General features: G+C 54.0%; 1 protein-coding gene across 1 annotated transcript in view; it reads left to right on the top strand.

Annotated features, from left to right (window-relative positions):
* Nucleotides 1-967: 967 nt before the first annotated feature.
* The window catches only part of LRRC38 (leucine rich repeat containing 38), a 34,029-nt gene continuing 17,551 nt past the window's right edge, over nt 968-17,445 (top strand). Inside the window, exon 1 of the mRNA XM_057554845.1 lies at nt 968-1,610. Coding sequence (XP_057410828.1) covers nt 968-1,610 — 643 coding nt within the window. The remainder of the gene's footprint in view (nt 1,611-17,445) is intronic.

The following is a 17,445-nucleotide window of genomic DNA, read 5'->3' as shown; positions in this document are numbered from 1 at the left end:
AAGCTGGTGTCATACATATTACCTTTTCCCATCTTACAGATGGGCCACACGGGGTCCAGAGTGTGGAAGCACTGGAACTGAGGCCACACAGCTGGGAACCCTGGCCTCTGAGGGTGCGTCTCGGCTGGGCCTCGGTTAGATCAGCAGCAGATCCGCGCCCGGGTGGCTGCCAGTCCCCGACAAACTCAGGGCCAGCGTGGAAACGGCTGACTGGCCCCTCGCTTTCCTTCGGGCCACAGCGGGGGCCCTGGCAGCGCCCACTGGTTGACCCCGCCTGCCTCACTGAGATGGGTTAAGCGCCGGTGGAGGAAAGGAGGAAGGAAGACCAGCCACCCTGGAGCTCCCTGGAGCCCTCTGGAGCCCCGCCCAAGCCCGGATCAACAGCCCCTGGCGCGGCCCCCGAGAGCCCGCCGGGAATGCCCTGGCGCAGAGCCAGAGGGACCCAGGTCGCGCTCCCTTTTGCAAGGGCTGGCGCGCGGAGAGCGCGCTTTGTCACCCGGCGGGCGCGGGGGTGCGGGGCGCACGACCCTGACACGCCCTCTGAAATCCACTGGGGCTGGGGGCGCTTGGTCACTGAACTCGGTCGCCGAGTGTTCCGCGCCAAGTCCGCGCGACAGGTCTTATTGCCCGGTGTCGGAAATGAGGTGCCCGGGCGGGGCCGCGTTTGGGACGGCCGCTCCGCCACCCCTGCCGCTCCCGCCTCTCTCCCGGGATTTTCCGGCGGGTTAATTTCCTGTTCGGGTAAATCCTTCGCGAGTCCCTCGCCCCTCCCTCCCCGGAGCTCCCCCGCTCCGCCCGAGCCTCCCGGGCTCCCCTGGTCGGTCCGCGCTGCGCCCCATCGCCCCCGCGGGCCCGGGCGCGAGCCCTCCCCGCCCCGGCAGCCCTCCGGCTCCCCGCGCGCCGCCCCGCGCCAGGGCTCGGCCCCAGAGCCGCGTCCGCGTCGCCGCCGCTCGCGCGGGTCCCGGCTATGCGCCCCTGCGCCGCGCCCCGCGCCCCCGCCGGCGCCTCCGCCGCGCTGGGGCTCTGCAGCCTCATGCTGCTGCTCCCACCAGGACCCGCGTGCCCCGCGGGCTGCGCCTGCACCGACCCGCACACCGTGGACTGCCGCGACCGCGGGCTGCCCAGCGTGCCCGACCCCTTCCCCCTGGACGTGCGCAAGCTGCTGGTGGCCGGGAACCGCATCCAGCACATCCCCGAGGGCTTCTTCATCTTCTACGGCGACCTGGTCTACCTGGACTTCAGGAACAACTCTCTGCGCTCTCTGGAGGAGGGCACGTTCAGCGGCTCGGCCAAGCTCGCCTTCCTCGACCTCAGCTACAACAACCTGACCCAGCTGGGCGCCGGCGCCTTCCGCTCGGCCGGGAGGCTGGTCAAGCTGAGCCTGGCCAACAACAACCTGACGGGCGTGCACGAGGCCGCCTTCGAAACGCTGGAGTCGCTGCAGGTGCTGGAGCTCAACGACAACAACCTGCGCAGCCTCAACGTGGCCGCCCTGGCCGCGCTGCCTGCGCTGCGCACGCTGCGCCTGGACGGGAACCCCTGGCTCTGCGACTGCGACTTCGCCCACCTCTTCTCCTGGATCCAGGAGAACGTGTCCAAGCTGCCCAAAGGTGAGCCTGCCGGCCGGACCGGGAGGCGGGAAGGAGTGAGGGAGAGCGCGGGGAGAGGCCGACGAAGCCCGGGAGCCTAGGGCAGCGAGCGGCCCCGCGTTGAGCCTGGAAGGGGAGGCCTGGGCGCTCACGGCCACTGCCCTGGATGAGACTTGCTCCTGGTGTAACCCTCCCAGGTTCCCAGTCTGAACTTTTCCTGGGACTCTGCTAGGGAAGGGGAGTGGGGAGGGACACATCTGGAATTCTCTGGAGATTCTGGGCCTTGTTGCCCGGCTTTCCCCCCTGGTTGAGACTTGCTCCTGGTGTAACCCTCCCAGGTTCCCAGTCTGAACTTTTCCTGGGACTCTGCTAGGGAAGGGGAGTGGGGAGGGACACATCTGGAATTCTCTGGAGATTCTGGGCCTTGTTGCCCGGCTTTCCCCCCTGTTTCTCCAACAGTGTTCGGGACCTGGATTTCCGAGATCATCTTGTGGGGCTTGGGTCCTAGTACCGGTGGATGTGGGTTATTTCTGGGCCCCTCCTAAGTGGAAGACACCCTACTCTGTGGGCAGCAGCTCAGCACCCATCTCACTACACTGAACGTGGAGAGAGAGCCCGCCAGCTCTAAGAGCTTCTGTAACCTGAGTAGGTCTTGTTTCTCAGCTCCTAGTTTGCTCTTCTGTCTAAAAGGGGTGAGAATATTCCTGGTGAGGGAAAGCAACAGCCTGCTAAGAGCCAGTGATGCAGTAAAGATTTGCCGTTCAGTAGCTTTTCAGCCCAGACGTGAAATTGCTGAACAAAATCTTGTGGGCTGGGGCACGCTTTGCTTGCCTGGTGCACTTTCCTGGCAGTGACATGGACATGCATCCCCCCCTGGGGGACAGGAACATAAGGGCACAGCAGGTAAGAGACCCTGTGAAGGCCAGTGGGAAGGAAGCAAAGGCAGAGCTGAGAAGAGGGGACCCCAGCATCCATAAGGATGAGCCCCAGGACGGGCAGCAGGTGAAATGCCCTTACTTTCAGTGGATTCCAGGCTTCCACTGGTGAGCGTGTGAGCGTGAGTCCCAGCAGTGACCTCTCAGAGCCAGACCCCACCTCCCACCTTGACCCCGAGGGTTTGTCAGAACAGGAACCAGAGCTGAAAGACCCACAGTATAAAAGGTGACATAGATGTGGATTTATCATGGGTAAATATATAGTTTTTCCGTTTATTGAGAATTCAGAAATGCTGCCCATCTATGTCCTGAAGTCCTGTGCTCGCTTATTCATTCTGTACTGTCACCAAGCACAAATCCCAGGCATAGGGGCTGTCACTTCTCTGCAGACACGGGCCCCTGAGCTGGCACTTTAAGCCCAGGCTGGCTCTCCCACATGAGCAAGTCCTAAAAAGATCTGACCTGCAAGCTACAGAGTCGCCTAACTTTAAACTTTGCCTTCATTCACTCCCCAGACCCTCCCCACCAGAAGACAGGAAGGTCCAGATGCAGACCTCACTGTTGAATGGGGGTTCCCCCTGGTTCTGATGGCTTCTGCCTTTGCTTCTTGGTAGAGCTGGCATCGTGAACCCCAGTTGTCAGTTGAGGTGCTATGATTGGCTCCCACCAGCATTCACTCGAGGGCTAGGTGTTATGGGTCAGGAGCTGTGGATGTCAGTCTCAGTTCTGCCATGGATGGCTGTGACCTTGACCAGGACAGGTATCCTGTCTGGGCTTCGGTTTCTTCATCTTTAAAGTACTTTGGTTGACCTCTGAGGCCTCTACAGAGCCCTGGATTGGAAGGTATACGCTGGAGTCCTGGCTTAACAACTGGGTGACTCTGGGAAAGTTCTTTGAACCTCCTTTTCCTCCTGTGTGAAACTGGGACACAGTAATGCTGACCAATCCATCTGACCAGTGATCGTCAGGATAATGTGGGTAAATGAAAGAGCAAAGAATATGAAATGTTATCCTTCCTACTGTCTGTAATATAGGAAAGCGAAGAGCCACCAGATGAGGATGTGTGGCTGGGGGTAAGGGTGGACAGGTACAGAGCAAGAAACAGTGTCCAGGCCCTGGGGAAGGGTTGGTCTCATTCAGGGGGGAGAGGATGGAGACAGCAGCAGGGCAGCATGGGGGCTTCCGGCATCTCATGGGGTGAAGCACCAAGAGCAGCTCTGACCTCGCTGCCCATGTTCTGTGGCCAGAGCAGTGTCCCGAGCTCTGTGAACCGAAAGTGGGGTGGTGTGGAGCACCTAGCCCAGGCCTTGATGTGGGAGAACTGAGTTCCCATGTAGACTCAGATTATGACCCTAGACAAGTCCCGGACCTCTCTGTGCCTCCGTTTCCCTGCCTCTAACTTCAGACTGAAGATCAGAATCCCACAGCATGTTTGTGGCGAGGGTTGTACGAAGTCAGCTCGGTCAAGGGCGTGGTAATCTTAGCAAGGAGTAGGTGATCGCTTGGTGTCAGTCACTCCCTTCCCTCCTCCTCCTGCATTTGGGCCTCTCATAGTTTCACAGGTGCAGCAGGCAAGGGGGCCAAGTGCCCAGACTCTGGCACAGAGCTGCTTGGTTCAAATCCTGCCTCTACTTCTTACTAGTTGGGAGGATTAAAAGGGTATTATCTATAAAGTACTTAGAACAGTGCCTGACACACAGTAAGTACTAATAAGCATTAGTGCTGTTACTTTTACCCCGTTTTCTCTAGAAGGCCCAGAGAGGTGATGGGAGTGACTTGCCCAAGGTCACACAGAGAGTTAGAAACAGCTGGGAGTGCACCAGAACCTCCTGGCTCCCCCCCACCCGCCCCTGACCATGCTGACCACCCACTTCCCACCAAAGAAAGCCAGGCACCACGGGGCACAAGCTCCAAGGCTTTCTAGGCAGGCACCCAGGGGAGGGAATTCAGAGGAAGGAGCAGAGGGGACCCACCCTCATTGTCTTTCCTTCACCTCCCCTGTCCCTCCTCCCCCAGAGAAGCAAACTGAACAGAGCAAGTGACCTTGACTAGCTCTGACAGCATAAAAAATGTGATTGTTTGCCAGCGAGCCTTCTCGCTGATGGGAGCGCTCAGTCACCCGTCGAGGGCAGCCGGTCCCCTCTGTGCCGGTTCCTCAGGGCTCGATTGGGAAGGGGGCACGGAGGCATCTGGGTCTGAGGTCTCAGGGAGAGCCGGCCTGCTGGTGCTGGGTCTGAAGGAACAGAACAAGGGGACGCCTGCCAGAATGCCCACTGGCCAACTTAGCAACAAGCAAGCAAACAAACCCCAAACAAGAAAGCAAACAAACAAAACTCCAGGATGCCTAATTCACTATGAATTTCAGATAAACGAGGCATAATATTTTAGTATAAGTCTGTCCCGTGACATGTTTGGGATATTCTCACACACAGGATTACTTGTTGTTTTTCTGAAATTCACGTCACTGGCCATCCTGTGTTTTACCTGGTGGCCCTACCTTATGGTGGCGGTTTGTGGTTTACAAGTGCCGTCTGTACCTTTACCCACAACTTACCCAACAAGAAGCAAACGAGGTGCAAAGAAATGAAGTGGTTTGCACAAGGTCACATCGTTAGTGACTGACATGAGCTTGCACTCAGGAGTGTCTGACCCCACTCCTAATTCTTTCTGGAGGGTGAGAATAGCCCCAGCTCTGTCCGACCATCCCCGACTCTCATGGGTGACAGCTGACCTTCCAGCCTCAGATTCTGTACCTGGTCAGGTGGTTCTCCCCGTAGACAGTAGGTCCTGGGCCAAGTGGGACAGTATGCCATCCAGGGAACAGTGATCATCCCTCTTTCAGCAGAAGGGCTCCAGACCTGGAAGCAAGAGACCTGGGAAGTCGCTCAAGTGACCAGCAGTATAGAGAGGGAGAGATGGGGAAGGTGTGGGGAGACAGGGAAGCATCAACGCCTTCTCAGCAGACAGTGATCTTTAAAAAGCCCTCCAGTTCCTCGCATTGCCTTCCCTTTACAGCAGCCCAGTGAGGTGGGTAGGGGATGAAAACACACGGGTGATGAGAAACCTGTGTGCTAATCACCTAGGGAGCTTGTTTGACATGCAGATTCCTGGGCCCCCAGACCTACTGAATGTGTGCCTGGGGGGAGTGAGGCCCGGGGATCTGCATTTTAATTCCCCCCACCCCCAGCCCCTGAAAGGGGCTTGCAGTGCACACTCACTAAAGCTTGAAAACCCGCGCTGGAGGGAGAAGTCATTTTGCTGCAGCTGTGGAAATGCTGTGTGATGTTATATGACTTCCCTGTCTCTCTGTGTCTCAGATTTTTCTTTGGTAAACAAAGGAGTATGGGTAGGAGGATTTTAAGGTTCCTTCCAACTCTGAAGTTCTATGGTTTCAAGGGAAGGGAAGACTGTCTGTGTCTTAAGGGTTGGGAAGTTGAGGCCTGGGGAGACCAGGTCCCTCCAGCGACCCCTCTGCTGGAATCCAGGTGGCCGTAGTCTCTGTGCGGTGGGGAGGGGGCAGAGCACTCAGGCAGCCCGGGGCTCTGGGCTCACAGGACATCTCAAGTGTCCCAGCCTCGAGGTTGGAGCCTCAGGCAGGAAAGGCCACTGGGTGTGAGGAACCGTAGCCGGCAGGCAAGGGGCTGTCTCTGTGCTCAGAGGTGCATGAGGCCAGCAGGCTTCCCCGGGGACACAGGCCACACCGAGCCCTGAGAGTGTATCGTGGGAGAAGCCCGAGCAGGAGCTGGGGCCTGGGGGTGAGGGGTGCCGAACAGTGAGGCACCTTCTGTCACCCTTTGCAGCCGTGGCTTCGTGTGGCCTGCAGGACACAGCCCACAGTCCCAGGGGAGAGATCTGAGCTGCAACTGGGACCTTGACAAGGGAGGCTGTAGGGAGGGAAGGGCTGGGAGAAGCGGGGACTGGGGGAAAATTAAACACGGCTGCATGTCATGCCTTGAGTCTGCTCACCCTGGCCCCGTGGGTGGGTACAAGCCTCCGAGACAAGGTCCACTGTGGTGCCCGGAGCATCTGGGCATTCTGTGGCTCAGCCCCTGCAGGGTGGACCCTGCAGGCAGCGTCCTGTCGAGGAGGGGGTTCATGGCAAGTGGGGCGCTCACCAGTTATCTCACTAACCCTGCCTGCTTAGCAGGCCACACTTGCGGCCTTCTGGGGGAGCCTGCCCCCCATCTCCCAGTAACTCCACCTCCCTTTCCTGACGTCAGATGCCGTGAGGGCCTGGTTTGGTCAGATGAGTGAGGACTTGTTGTCATACTGACAAAAGAAACAGTAATTCAGCCAAAGGGACACAAGCTGATGCTTGCCTGGAGGTCACACAGGTCCTTTTCTCCCAGGTGACTCCAAGGTGACTCGTTTTCTTTGAAAATAAAAGCATTTTATTTTTCTGATGATATAATAACAGGTCCTTTGTAGACTTGGGAAATGTAGATAAATATCCTGAAGAGAATAAAAACCACCCAGAATCCCACTGCTACGAAAGTTTTACTGTGTTTAGTTCTGGTTGTATTCTTATGCACATATATATATTTTAAACAAATTGATATTATACTATATAGCTTATTACTGACTCTTTTCCTCTTACTGAGTTGTGAGAGTTACCTGTCATTATAGCTCTTTGAAAATTTAACTTTTTATGGTCATGTAAGTTATATGACTAGTCATTGAACCTGTTGTTGGAAATGTACATTGTTATTTTTTCTTTTTTGTATATCCTCATTCATGTAAATTTGTGGACATCTCCGGTTACTTCTTTGGGTTGGATTCTTTGAGGTGGAATCACCAGGTCAGAGTCTATGGTTATTTTAAACCTCTGGATGCATTTTTGCCTAATTGCACCCCAGACAGCAGGCTCTGTTGGCAAATAGAAAGTACCTGTCTCACCGTGCCTCTCCCAGGTTTATGTATTATTATTTTTAAACATGCTTTCCAATTTAATAGACAGAACAATGACATCCCCTTATTGCTATAGTTTGCATGATTTGCTCGCCAGCGGAGTGGACCTCTCCCTTGTGTTTATACACTTAAGAGAACCACGTTCCTGGCAGAGGTTGATTGAAGTCTCGCTGGCTCTTGCAAGTGGCCTCCTCCAGCGGTTGACAGGCCTGTACATGTCCTGGTGCCACAGGCTCATGTGTTTTTAACTTGTGTCTCAATTAGAGTTGAGTCCCCGGTGTCACCTTTCTCACCATCCCCAGTGTCCCAGCCGGGTGTCAGCTCTTACAGACAGCATGATCTGGAGTCCGGGGGAGAGTCAACTGCAAACATGACCTGAGACAACCCTGCCCTGTCTCTCTTCTCCCTGGAGAGCCCCACCTGGTCCTGCTACTCTGTCCCAAACGTTGGATCTTTCTGGAAATGTCACCATCCTGCTGCTCTATCAATTAACTCAAAGGGCGACCTCATTGCCGGGCTAGTGGACAGAGGACCTGCCTTCCTGCCCAGCTAGGACAGCCCCGGGAGAACACAGGCAGCTGGGGATTTGCTCTGGAGAGGCCAGTGTCACTGTTACCGGAAGCTGACAAGCTGCCACCTGACTCCGATACCCAAAGGCTCAGGCCTTTCAGCCAAGTGGCCGTCCAATGCCCGCTGTCCCAGAATCCTGTGGTCTCCGAGGTAGCTGGGAATGAGGTGCTTGGCAGGCCTTGTCACCTTCAGGCTGGCAGTGTGATGATGGCCCAGAAGGACCTCCTCGTGGGTGGGTTGTCGCGAGGACCGGAATTGGGTGTGTTCACGGTTACGTGAGCCAAATCGTATCCTGAACTTGGTCACCGTAGGATAACAGCAGAGTGTGTCAGTCCAGTCCTGGGAGTGTCCTGGGCTCCTGCCCTCAGGTCTTTGCCCAGACAGTGCCAGCCAGGTCCCCGATTCTTCCCTCCTGCCCTTCCCCACCTCTACTTCTCTACCTTTCTGGTTTTTACTTAGCCTTCCAGCCTCCAACCCTCTGGGCCTCGAGGCTGGGTTGGGAGTCTGGCCTGTGTGACCTCACTGGATGCTGTGGTATCTCTATGGCCACTACTTGAACTTGCCAGTTCACAGGTCTGGCCTGCTTGGAGGACACAAACTGTGTCTTTCTCTCCTTGAATCCCCAGCAGCTGGTGCAGTATATGGCATGTTTGGAAACCTTCTGGTGGCTTCCGCTGCACTTAGAACAAGCCGGCTCCCTCCTATGTCCCACGAGGCTCCATCCCCACACCAGCCACGCTGGCCTTCCTCTGTCCCGTGAACACGCCAGGTGCCAGGGACCAACCAGGGCCTCCTAACTTACGGCTCCCTCTCCTGCTAAGACGTTCCCCACCCCAAATGGCTGCGTCTTCCTCATCATCACGTCCCCAGGAGATGTCCCCTCCTCAGAGAGGCCTTCCCTGACCACCCCGCCCAAGGAGTCCCGTCCCCACCCTCTCATCGTTGTCATATCTGCTTGTTGTGTCTGTGGCGTCTCGCTCACTGAGTCCACATTATCTCGTTCACAAGTCTTGTCCCTCTAGAAACATGAGCTCAATATCAGCGCGCTCCCTGCCGTGTCCCTAGCGCCTGGGGCCATGCCCAGTGTAGAAGGGGCTCCGTGGGGCAGTAGGCATGGGTGAGTGAGTGGACGAATGCACACTCCCGAGGGCTGTGTCACAAGGGCCATCGGGGGGGGACAGGCCAACATCACTGGCCTTGGCTTTTGTCCCCACCAAATACCCCCTCGCCGACTTTGGTCAGCCAAGGATATCCAGATCAGCTTTTAGCAAAGACAGAGGCCCAGAACGGGGGTTCTCGGAGCTCCTTGCGCAGATCGGTGTGATCCTGGTCAAATCCCGAGCCTCGGGCTCTCCACTGTGAAGGCGGGAGGGAGCCAGCGTGCCTGCCCCGTCTGTTGGAGCAGTGCTGGCGAGACGGCGGGGCGGCCATTCGTTCTGGGGGTCTGTTAGCCTCTGCTCTGCGAGGTGCGGTGAGAATGGCTGGTGGGGGGAATTCAGGACACTGAGGCCGCCGATCTCAGTTTACCCCGATGAATCGGACACCAGCTGCCTCTGACATAAGCAAACAGAAGGGTGTCTTGTAAGCATGTGGGTGTCACCAGGAACCCAAGTCCTGAACGGTCAGGCCTCAGGGAGCTCGTGGCTGAGACCCGAGAGGCTGCAGGGAACACAGCGCCTCCTTTTTTCACCCCCTGCTTCTCACACTTCTTTTACCCCCCTTCATATACTGATGGGCTTTCTGTATTTTTCCATCCATGTGGCCAAAAATACGCTGCTCCATTCACGAGACCAGCTGAGGCTGGGGGAGACTGTGCTGTCTTGGTCCCAATTTCCAGGTCCCTGGAGGAGGCTCTGGGGGGCGGAGCTTAGGGATGGGGGCTGGGCAGGCCATGCACTGGACATCCAGCTGTGCAGCCGTGACCGTGGCCGAGCCTCCAGTGAACTGCCTGACGGCAGATAAATCCCCCGACATTCCTGGGCCCTGGTGTTCCCTCTGTCAAATGCGGGTGATAGCATCTGCCCTTTGACCTCGAGCGATATCATGGGAAGGTACTCAGAGTGCCGCCTCCTCCAGCACTGCACATAGAGGCTGTTCTTCTCTTCCGTATCCAATTCCTAGAAATGTGCAAACAGGCTTACAAATCCCACCGGGTTTAAGCCTTTCCTGTCAAATCCCAGATGTCTACATCTGTGTGTTCACAGCCCATCCTCCCAGTGGCTCTCAGCCTGGCCCCTCTGCTTCAGAGGCTGCCCATCAAGGAGCCCCCGGGTGCCTCATCTCTTCCATCCTCTGGGCTGGTCATGGGATAAATGCCAAGGGCAGGAGTCAGGACCCTGAGGGAGCTGCAGGTCACTCGGGACCCAGAGAGCTAGGAATCGGGGCCCCTGTCCCCACTTCCTTGTTAGCCAGCAGTCGACCTGCGTCATGCCCTCTTTCTCAGTTGCTCTAGATCATGAGTGGTGACCCCAGATGCCCCTGGGGGCTGTAGGTGGGAGTCATCAGAGAGGGTGGGGCAGGAGGAGAACCACATGCACATGAGAAGCAACTTAGGGCACCGCGCTGGCCGGATTCCCCGGAACACGGGGAATTCCTCTCCCCAGCCACCCGCCTTAGACCCTGGGGCTAGATGACCTTGAAGGCCTCTTCTAGCTCTGACTTTGGCTTGCTCTGTGCCCTCCCCAGCCAGCCTCCTCCAGGTCGTGGGATGAGAGGGTCTGGAAGCCACTCACCCCCAGCTCCCAGCACAGGTTTCCTGGGTGGGTTTCCTTGGCATATAGGCCCCATCACCCCAGTAGCTCTCTTTCAAATCAGTAGGTGCAAAAGTATGTTCCTCTCTTCTCCCTCTTCATGTGAAGAAAAGGCCCTCCCCTCACATTATTAGAAAGAATGGCATCGCTTTTGCACAAGACACCAACGAGGTGATGTCTCTTTTTAAACATAACCAACATAAATGATCGTCTGCATCAGAGATGAAGATGTCACATGGTCCCGTTGAGGGGCTGAGAGCTTAGAGCTGATGGGATACCCTGGACCTGCTGCCACCTCCTTGACCTGGGCAGGTCACCTGACTTGTCTGGGCTATGGTTCCCTCATCTGTTACCCCGAGGTTTATTTGGAAGATCAGGGAAATCCTGATGTAAAAGAGCTTTAGGAGAAAATGGGGGCATGCAGAATAACTGTCTTGAAGGATGAAGTTTTATACTCACAGATCTCTAGAAATAGGAAGAGTGGAAGCCGTGCAGGGCCACACGGGGAAGCACTAGGGATGGTCAGGAGACTGAAGGAATGAAAGGAAAAACAGGTGAGAGCCTTTATTGTGGTTTTTGCAGGAAGGAATGGGCAAGGCAGGGTAAGCAGAGGAGGCAGGTTAAGGGTTGGCTAGTTTGAATAATTTCAGGAGGCTCTGGCTAAAAGGGTGATCCTTAGCTGTCTAGTACCTGGCGCTGCGGTGATGTAGGGCAGGGAGATAGTGTCTCAGACTGCAAGAACCTGATAAAAGGAGGTGGGTGGGGTATGGACTCGGGTTGGTAGCTTTGCATATCAAGGGTGTGCTCACTGATGAGGATTTACTGTCTCTAGGAACTGGCCAACCCCGGGTGGGACAGTCTATCCCTGGTGGCAAGGCCCCAAGATGCCGAAGCTAAATAAAATATAGAATGTAAAAATCATGATTAATACAAGGGTCATTGCAGATATAATTGAGCAGGATGAGGTCATTAGGCTGGGCCCTAATCCAGTATGACCGGTGTCCTTATAAAAAAGGGGAGGTTTGAACACAGATGGACACAGAAAAAAACACCAGATGAAGGTGAAGGTTGAGCTCAGTGATGCATCTACAAGCCAAGGAACGCCAAAAATTGCCAACAAACCACCAGATGCTAGGAGAGAGGAAGCAGCCTCTCTCTCACAGCGCTCAGAAGGAACCAGCCCTGCCCACACCTTGATCTCAGACCTCTAGACTTCAGAACCATGAGACAATACATTTCTGTTGTAAAGCCCCCAGTCTGTGGTGCTGTGTTACGGCAGCCCTGGGAAGATACTGCAGGAGATAATGATAACCACCCTCTTTGCCAGAGGCAGGGGGATGGATTTGGTAGCCTCCAAAATGGCATCCAGCCCTTGGATTTTATGATGTCAAGAACCAATTGCTTCACTTCCTTTGCACGTGGGAAAATAAGGTACTAAAGGAACAAATCGGGCTCTTGTTTATGTGGTTGAGGGTTGTCCCTGCTTCCTGCCCTGAGCAGGCTGTTCCCATTGGCTCCATTTATTGTGTGTCTACTATGTGCCAGGCCCTGAGCTAAGCGCTCCAGGGCAGCTCCACCCGGTAGAAATAGAATTCAAAGCACGTCTAGAATCTTAAATTTGCTAGTAGCCACATTTAAATAAATCAAAGGAGTAGGTGAAATGAATTTCAGTATTTTATTTAATCCAGCATATCCAAAATGTTATTCTTTCAACTTATCAATAGAAAACTCATTCATGAGATATTTTTCCATTCTTTGTTTCATACAAAGTCTTCAAAATCTGGGTGTGTTTTATACTTACAACACATCTAAGTCCAGACTGGCCGTGATCAAGTTCTCAACATGTGGCTGGTGGCTACTGTAGTGGACAGTGTAGCTCTAAGTCTATGAGTGTCTTCCAAAGAGGTCAGTGCCAGGCGCACCCCATTTTACAGGTGAGACCTCCAAGGCACAGACAGGTTAATGTAACTTGGCCAAGGTCACCAGCCAAGAAGTGATAGAGGGAGGGATGAGCCAGGGTCTTTGTCACCAACCATTGCATGGCTTCTTAAATATCATGTCAGAACCAGGTCCTTTATCCGCAAGCCCACCCTCTCAGGTCCACAGCTCCTGCTTTAGGTTCAGAACCAAACTTAGTGAGTCTTGCCAACTCAGAACCTTGACTTGGAGGAAATCAAAGGTGACTTGAACATATTAGTGGAAACCAGAGTAGACTAAACACCTGTTGAAAGCAAGTTCAACTCCTACTTTCTGCTCTTCTGAGAGCTTTTTCTGGAACAATGACCCCTCCCTGCTTGCCAGACAGATATCAAGTCATGTCCTTCCTCTGCTCAGAACTCTTCAGTAACTCCCATGTCACTGAGATTAGAAGCCAAGGTTCTTCCAGGGGTTTATAAGCAGCCCCCCACCCCCATGATCTGAACTCCTCCTTTCTTTCTGGCCTAATTTCCTACTACTCCCCTTTCATTCACTCTGATCCAGGCACCCAGACCCCTTATTGTTCCCCAAACACACCAGGCATATTTCAACCTCAGGGCCTTTGCACTTGCTTGCTCCCTCCACCTGGAGCACCCTTTCCTGATGTCCACATGACTTTCTCCCTCATTCCTTTTAGCCGCTTGCTCAAATACCATTTTCTCACCAAGCCTTTCCTCCCAACCCCACTGAATCCTGCAACCCGCCGCTTCCAGCTCTCCTTCCCTCCTCACTTTGCTTCTCTTTCTCTATAACGCCTGTCACCATCTGCTGCATAATGCATATTACTGATTTACTCGTGGTCTGTCTGGTTCGCCTCACTAAATTGTAGTCACAAATGATTTTTTCACTGTTTTTACCCCAGAGCTGGCCTATATTAGGTGGTCAATATATATTTGTTGACTGAATGAATGACTAAGTGATGGGTGCTAACACAAGGTAAAGGGGAGAAGAGCAGAGAGGAGGTGGCCTCCAGAACCATCCGCCTCGCTTAGAGAAAACAGTTTGGTAAACTAATTCTCATCAAAGTGTTAGTGACTTGAGGGTTAACCAGGAATAAATACAGTAAAGGCAGAAGGAAGGGACCTCTGCTCACTGTGGAGGCACGGTCTGTGTAGAATTTCAGATGCGGGGAGGCCTGGAGGGAAGGTCAGAGCCCCCAGGCCTCATCAAATTGCAGCTTGTAAGCAGTTACCTGGGCTTCCTGTCTGTTGGAAATTGCCAGAGACTCTTTGTATTTGGAGAATAAGACCATACTGCCATAGGAAAATGGATGTTTAACTAAGGACAGACGTGGAAGGACATAGGCCCTGTCTCCTGTTGTCTGAAGAGCTGTCACTGAATGTGAGAAACTTGTTTTGGCCTCCGAAGATGGACCCACGGTTGCGAACTACAAGGAGACTGATTCTGACACTCTATAAGGAGGAACGGCCAGCTGGTGGGCTCTGCAAGTGGCCCCGAATTATTCTGATCTCTGTTTCCATCCTCACATCTCCTCTCTGACTCTGACCTTCCTCCCTCTTATAAGGACCCTTGTGACTATATTGGACCCACCTGTACAATCCATACCCTGAACTTAATCATATCTTCAAAGGTAACATTTTCTCAGATTCCAGGGATTAGGACGTGGTCATTTGGGGGGCATTTTTCTGTCACCACGGGGAAGTACCTTCACTTCCCCAGGCCGGTTTCTCCACCTGTGAAAGGAGAGGGTCAGATAACGGTGCATCCTCTCCACCTGCACAGGTTGTTTCTAACGACCACGCCCCCAAATGCCGCACCCTGAAGTCACTTCCCAACAGCCCACAACTCTGGCCCCAGTGACAGCAGTTGCCACAGTGCCAGGACCTGCTGAAAATTGCAGGGTGAAGGTGTCTGCCACCGGGATCCTGGGGCTCCCCCTGGTCCCCGCTGCCAGAGGAAGCATAAATCTAAAAAAAAAAAAAACCAGCCTGGTTCCTGACTTCCCAGAAAAATCAGAATTTCTGTGTTGGTAAATTGTTTCGGAGCCATCCGGGGCAAAGAGAGAGCTTTATGGGTTGAGAGGGAAGCGCCAGCGCTCGTGGGAAGACGTCCTGGAGTGGTTGTCACAGTAGCACAGATGGGGCAGCTATCAGGTCACTCCGGAGAGAGGCAGGCAAGTGAAGTCCAACCAACGACGCATATGTGAGTGAGCCTGGTCAAGACTGAGGACACCGTGGTGTCGTGGAGAGAGGATGGGCTGTGGTGACAGCCAGGCCTGCCCTTACGTCCAGACCCTCACAGATGAGTTGTATGACTTCAGGTAAGTCACACAGCTTCTTAGAGCCCCGGTCTCTGCATCTAAAACCTACCCCACATTTGCACCCATGTTCGTAGCAGCATTATTCACAATAGCCAAAAGGTGAGAGCAACACAAGTGTCCATCGATGGATGAATGATAAACAAAATGTGGTCCATCCATACAACAGAATATTATTTAGCCTTAAAAGGAAGGAAATTCTGACACACACTACAACATGGATGAACCTGAGAACATGATGCTAAGTGAAAGGGGCCAGTCATAAAACGACAAATACTGTATGATCCCACTTATCTGAGGCGCCTTGGAAGAGGCAAATTCATAGACACAGAACTGTGGTTGCCAGGGTCTGGGAGGAGGGAAGAATGGAGGATTAGTGTTTAATGGGAACAGGGATTTAGTTTTGCAGAATGAAAAGAGTTCTAGAGATGGATGGTGGTGATAGTTGCACAACAGTGTGAATGTACTTTATGCCACAGAACTGCACACTTAAAAATGGTTAAGATGGCAAATTTTACGTTATGTATATTTTACCACAAAATTTAAATTAGAAAAATGGGACTACAAAAAAAATACTCCAAAGCAGGCATCCCAGCCTTGGCACTATTGGCATTATGGGCTGGCTAATTCTTTGCCTTGGGGGTCATCCTGGCACTGTTGGGTGTTTAGTAACATCCCTTCTTCTACCCACTAGATGCCAATAGCACCCCACCTAGTGTGAGAACCAAAAATATCTCCAGACATCGTCAAATGCCCACTGAGGGGCAAAATCACCCCCAGATGAGAACCACTCTTCAAAAGGGCTGTGGAGAAAGAGGAGTAAATGACACGGTAATAGTGAAGTACTTATCGTAGTTCCTGGCAAACGATAAGAGTTTCAATAAATATTACTTCCCCATAGAACGTCATCTCCACAGTGAAATCTGAGGGGCCCGCTTAACACACACACCCCTCCTCACCCCCAGGACGGCTTCGTCCAGCTGGCCAGTGAGCCCACTGACAGAGTAACTTGGGACACTGGGTGCTCAGAGGCTCAGGTCTAAGGAGGGAGGCCCAGTGGGTGTCTCTGAGCAGCATGGAGCGTCAACCACCATGAGTAGTGGGAGGTACCAGACTCACGGGGTCAGCCTTAGACTTCCTCATGCTGGCCTTGCCGGAAGGTTCTAACCAGTTCATCAGTTACAATAACTAGACACAGGTTGGTATCCTCAGCCCAGGGCCCAACTTGTAACAGATGGCTGTAATGGATGATGGAGGTGGCAGCGCTGGTGGTGATGGTGGTAGAAATGGTGGAGGCGGGCATCAAAGTGGAGATGGCGGACGTGGGGAGGTGGACATCAGGGTGGAGATGGCGGACGTGGGGAGGTGGGCGTCAGGGTGGAGATGGCGGACGTGGGGAGGTGGGCGTCAGTGTGGAGATGGCGGACGTGGGGAGGTGGGAGTCAGGCTGGAGTGGAGGACAGCAGACACAAGTCTCAACCCTGGTGCAGGGTCCACTCTTCCGTGCTGCCCCTTCTACAGGACATGCTCTGCGGAGCCAGGACCAAGCAGGTGCCCTTGACCCAATGCTGCAGATGCATCTTCCTCTAGTAGAAATCAGCTGATTACTTAATCAGATGAAGTGTCTGCCGGCTGATACAGTGAGGAGAACTGGGAATTTTCCCCTCTGTGGTGATACTTAATGAAAGTGGTGGTAGGGAGCAAAGGTCAGCGCTATAAAAAATGAGAGCTGGTGTTCCCCGCCATCCTGCTCCCCAGAAGCATGAGCAAGCCCTGCCTGCCACCTGCGATGCCCCCTCGTGCAGTCCTCCTGTGTCACACGAAGTGGCTGCAGCAAGGGCCACAGCACGTGCAACTCCAGGTGCTTGTAGTGAACTAAGAACCTGATGCCTCAGAAGAGTACTGAACGGGGAGTCAGGAGACCTGGGTTCTGTCCAGACTCCATGTGACCTTAGACAAGTTGCCTAACTTCTCTGGGCCTCTCATCTGTAAAGGAGAGAGGTTGGGGAGGGGTATTAGCTGTCCAAGGCACCTTCAAGTCTAACTTTGTATGATGCTGTGAAATCAGGAGGCTGAAAGTCTGGCTGTGCATGTGAAAGAACCAAAGCTGCTGCTTTTTCCCGGTCCTTTGGGTTTGGGTTCCGGAAGGCTGGCAGGGAGGGCCTGGTTGGGTGTTTCACCAGCCCAGGCTGAGCCCTCTTACTCCAATGAACAGAAGAGGAGGGTGGAAGAGCCAGTGGAGAACTCCGGCCAACAGCAATGGGACCGGGCTTCCCTGGTGGCGCAGTGGTTGAGAATCTGCCTGCCAATGCAGGGGACATGGGTTCGAGCCCTGGTCTGGGAAGATCCCACATGCCGCGGAGCAACTAGGCCCGTGAGCCACAACTACTGAGCCTGTGCGTCTGGAGCCTGTGCTCTGCAACAAGAGAGGCCGTGAT

Source organism: Balaenoptera acutorostrata, chromosome 1 (genome assembly GCF_949987535.1).
Source record: "Balaenoptera acutorostrata chromosome 1, mBalAcu1.1, whole genome shotgun sequence".
NCBI classification, from domain to species: Eukaryota; Metazoa; Chordata; class Mammalia; order Artiodactyla; family Balaenopteridae; genus Balaenoptera; species Balaenoptera acutorostrata.
This window is presented reverse-complemented; position numbering and strand designations above follow the sequence as displayed.